The sequence below is a fragment of the Penaeus monodon genome, chromosome 28, assembly GCF_015228065.2.
Source record: "Penaeus monodon isolate SGIC_2016 chromosome 28, NSTDA_Pmon_1, whole genome shotgun sequence".
Classification (NCBI taxonomy): domain Eukaryota; kingdom Metazoa; phylum Arthropoda; class Malacostraca; order Decapoda; family Penaeidae; genus Penaeus; species Penaeus monodon.
This window is the reverse complement of record NC_051413.1, coordinates 19,309,557-19,313,579: the sequence shown is the minus strand read 5'-3', so window position 1 is coordinate 19,313,579 and position 4,023 is coordinate 19,309,557. Positions and strand designations below refer to the sequence as shown.

Sequence of the window (4,023 nt, the reverse complement as noted above, 5' to 3'; positions counted from 1 at the left end):
TAGAATACATGCTGGTGAGTTAAGCTTGTGAATGGGGACCATTAAACATTTGTAGTTGGGCTATAATTTTCCCCTTGTTCCTGTTTGTCTCTCTATATTAAAGTACAAGCTCGTATATTTGACATTTTATATAAAAAGAATTCTCTATATTACAGTACAAGCTCATATATTTGACAATTTAAACTACAAAAACGACAAGTGTGGCTCTCGCTTGAGCTTCGACCCCGAACCTTTCGGCCGCAGGAATGGCCTTCGTCTGGAGCCCCGGCCTCACTAAGTCCCTCCTGGAGAAGATCAGGGCCCGGGAGGTGCTGTGGGACACCAGCCACCGCTTCTTCACCAAAAAGAAGCTGAGGAGGAGCTGCTTTGACCAAGTGTGCCAGGAGCTGAAGTCCGAGCACGAGCATCTCCATGCACTCACAACAGGTGAAGGGTCTAGGGGCTTGGGTAATTCGTGAGAGTTAGTGGCTGGGATAATTCGGGTGATTCGTGATCTCTGGCTTTTAAAGGGAATTGACTGGGATGCAGAGGAGATGCCATTCTGGATTTGAATAAATTGGTTGGTTTAGATAATTAAGTTTTGTGTGAATTATTGGATTTAAGAATGTGACAGACATGCAAGGATTTCACTGTTTTTATCTTAACTGATATGATTAGAACATATTTTTGCTACTTTTTCACATAAAACTATTAATTGGGTAATTAGAATAAGGGAGGATTGCATCATGAAGTTCTCTGAGTTTGGTACCAATGTAATCCTTATCATGTCTACTTTACATGTTTAGAAGAATTAATTGATTCGGTAGGAGTAGTGATGGGAACAGATCCTGCACGTGAAAGGCGTGAAGTAACCTTGTGAGTTGTTGATTTTAGATTACGTGACTGTTTTGCATTTTTGCCAATATTTTTGTGATTTACTAATTCTGCTGACTTACTAATACATATATCAGTTGTAGATATTGATAGAAATCTATTGATATTAAATCTACCGTTATTTTCTGTGAGTAAAATATATCTCCGCTGATTTTGATTTTGATGAGTGTATTTTTAATGCTTGATTTCTGCCCGATATGTTAGGATCTAAATAAGGTCTAAAATTGATAATTGTAAAGTAAAGTTGCACATTGCCCTTATCCATAAATTGGTATTAATGAATTACAAAAAAAATACTGTCAAGGTAGCCTATAGTAGTTCTAGTTTGCAGAAACCAACTATAGTGAGGATATTGGTAATGCATATGTGTTGAGTGTCAAGCCATATTTAGCATCTCTCTTTCATTCTGGCAAACAGCCTCAAAGAACACCCATTTAGCTTGTAGACTTACACTCAGAAGTCCTTAAAAAAGAAAGAATAAAAGCTATGTCTTGTGAGAACATACACAGGGGAGAATTGCTTACCTTTGCTGGTGTGCCTTTGTTATGAAGACATCATGAACACTTAATTACAATTATATGATATTTGTTGTGGCAGCCATTAGTTGATTCTCTTATAAAATTCCCAGAATGATGTCGTAATAGTATGAACACAGTAGATGATTATATGTACTTACATTATATCCAGAACGCAAGTACATGTTCACTCTTTCCATGTGCATGTTGGTCATAGTGTTGAATTATTAGTGCACGATATACATAGTTACATTTACATATGTAACTAAATATGGGAGACAAAACTGCCTTGAAAAATGCTCAACGCAGTACTACAAAAAAGGTTATTAGGGTGCGAAGCGTATCATACAAACAGCGGTCAAGAGAGTTGGAAATGCCAATTCTTGCTTATTAAAGGTCTGGAGAAGATATGATAGAAACATTAGAATTATCAAAGATTACTATCATAAGGAATTAAGTCAAGATATGTTTGAAAGAAGTGGGGATGCAATAATAAGGGACACAACTTCAAGCTTTTCCAGAAACATTAGAAATTAGTTTAAATACTATTCTCTTCCGTGTGGTTCCCATGTGGGATGCTCTACACCCAGCAGTTGCGAAGGCAGACTCCATCAATACCTACAAGTGGAGATTAGATAAGCTTAAATATAATTACAGTGCCACCCTTCCGAACTTGTGAGCTCTGCAATGTAGTGTAATTATAAATCAAGAGTGGAAGTACAAGCTCCGGAGTCAGCTATTCATAACTTTGTATATATAAATGAGGCAAGTCAGTTGAAGACAGGTGGACTCCGATATTGGCTTTTTTGTTTCTCACATAGATAGTGTTAATGTCACATTGACAGCATATCTAGATACTCCATGGTCATGACTCTAGTCTAGTTTTCTGTAAAAATGATAAAGTTAGAAATAAGTTTTTATAAAAATATACTACTACTGCATAAGTAACACTGACTTATACCAAATTAAATTACTCTTTTTTGTTATTTTTAGGCACATTGTGGATTTGCTATGTTGTGTGTGCAAGGTCTTCCACCTTATAGCTACAGTCTATGTGCTCGTAACTAGTAGATGCATGTCTAAATATGTAACAAGGTCTGCACCCAAGGAGTGTGTGCATGTTATCACAGATTTTTCAGTAGTAAAATGTGTGTGTAACCATAACTTCAAAAGGAGAATTGTAGGTGGTGCAGCTCCCTAGAAAATGCACGTCTTTAATTACAATTTCCCCGTTATTTATCACACCCTGTTATTATAAGACCCAAGTATTAAATAGTATTACCTTAAATTTGTGATTCAGATATAACTTAACTATGAAGCATGAGCACAGCAATTGCTCTGTCATACATTCTTCATATTTAGGTATAGCAGCAAAAATTCACCATGCATGTGCCAGGGATAACCAGCCTTTTTAAACCAAAAGGTATCTACCTGTTTTCTTTATCTATGGCATCAGCACTATAATTTTAGAATTTTGGAATTAAGATGCATTCCAAGTAATAAATGTAAGTCTTTGTCTTAGTTTATGTAAAGGTAACAAGAACTTTAAATTACTCAACTGAAGATTTACAAATTAATTTTTATTAGAAGGCATAGATATTCACCAGTCAAGTAGCTATATTTTATATACAATAGATTTTATAGTATTATAGCAGCACACAGAGAGTCATTTGATATATTACTTAATATCATATACTGGTATCTAAATATGTGACTAAAAATATTTGATGTTCAAGAACAAACCAAAGCAAGTGTTTGCTTCATAATAAATACATTGCTCATTACATTAATTATTACATTTTTGTGTGTGTTTGCATGCGTGCATATGTATGTGAGACAAAAGAAATGGATGAAGCTGATGGTCGCACAGGGGATTATTAATATGGTAAAGAGCTAGAGCTAGATTTTGACCATACTGAAACAGTGCTGCCTGACAGTGGTACTTGTGAGTACCAGGGTGTGAACCCCTGATGTAAATTCTGGCTGGATAGAGCTTGGACAGGTTCCTTAGTTGATGATTATTCTACAGTTTATGTGCTGTATTACAGTCAATACAATATCAAGGTACTGAGGTAGCTTTTCTGGATGTATGAAGCTTGACTTTATGGTTATGGATTTTGGTTGTGTTGGTAATACTTTTATATCAAATTTAATACTGACAGATTTTGAGTAAAAAACTACACATTTCTGATAATGCATCTTTGTAGTAATTGGCCAGAATAGGACATGGCATCATGTGACTACCATGGCCTCAGCAATTCACACACTGGCAAAGAACTTTCTATTATGTATATTCAACAAGATAAAACTTGGAAATCACCAGGGAAGGTGTACAAACTCTTATCATGTCAGAATATATTTGAAGAAGTTTAGTCTATTGATCTTTGCCAATGTGATTGCTTGAGTCACTTTGGATGGGCTTTTAATATCTGAGTGTTCTGTTAACTTTCACTTGCACAGAGCAGTTTATATACACATTTTATGAGTAGAGGCCCAAGGCTAATTACTAGTTCTTTGTGAAGAAATAAGTATGAAATTTAAATTTGGTTTGTGATAAACCACTAGACTACTAGCTTTTCACAATCAGGGTTGTTTCATAATCCTTTTTTGGCCAGATTTGAGAAAATCTTTCCTC

The 4,023-nt window shown here is 35.5% G+C and overlaps 1 protein-coding gene across 1 annotated transcript in view; it reads left to right on the top strand.

Annotated features, from left to right (window-relative positions):
* Nucleotides 1-36: 36 nt before the first annotated feature.
* The window catches only part of LOC119591409, a 7,344-nt gene continuing 3,357 nt past the window's right edge, over nucleotides 37-4,023 (top strand). The window contains exon 1 of the mRNA XM_037940151.1: nucleotides 37-426. Within this exon, the coding sequence (XP_037796079.1) occupies nucleotides 246-426 (181 nt within the window). The 5' untranslated portion in view covers nucleotides 37-245. The remainder of the gene's footprint in view (nucleotides 427-4,023) is intronic.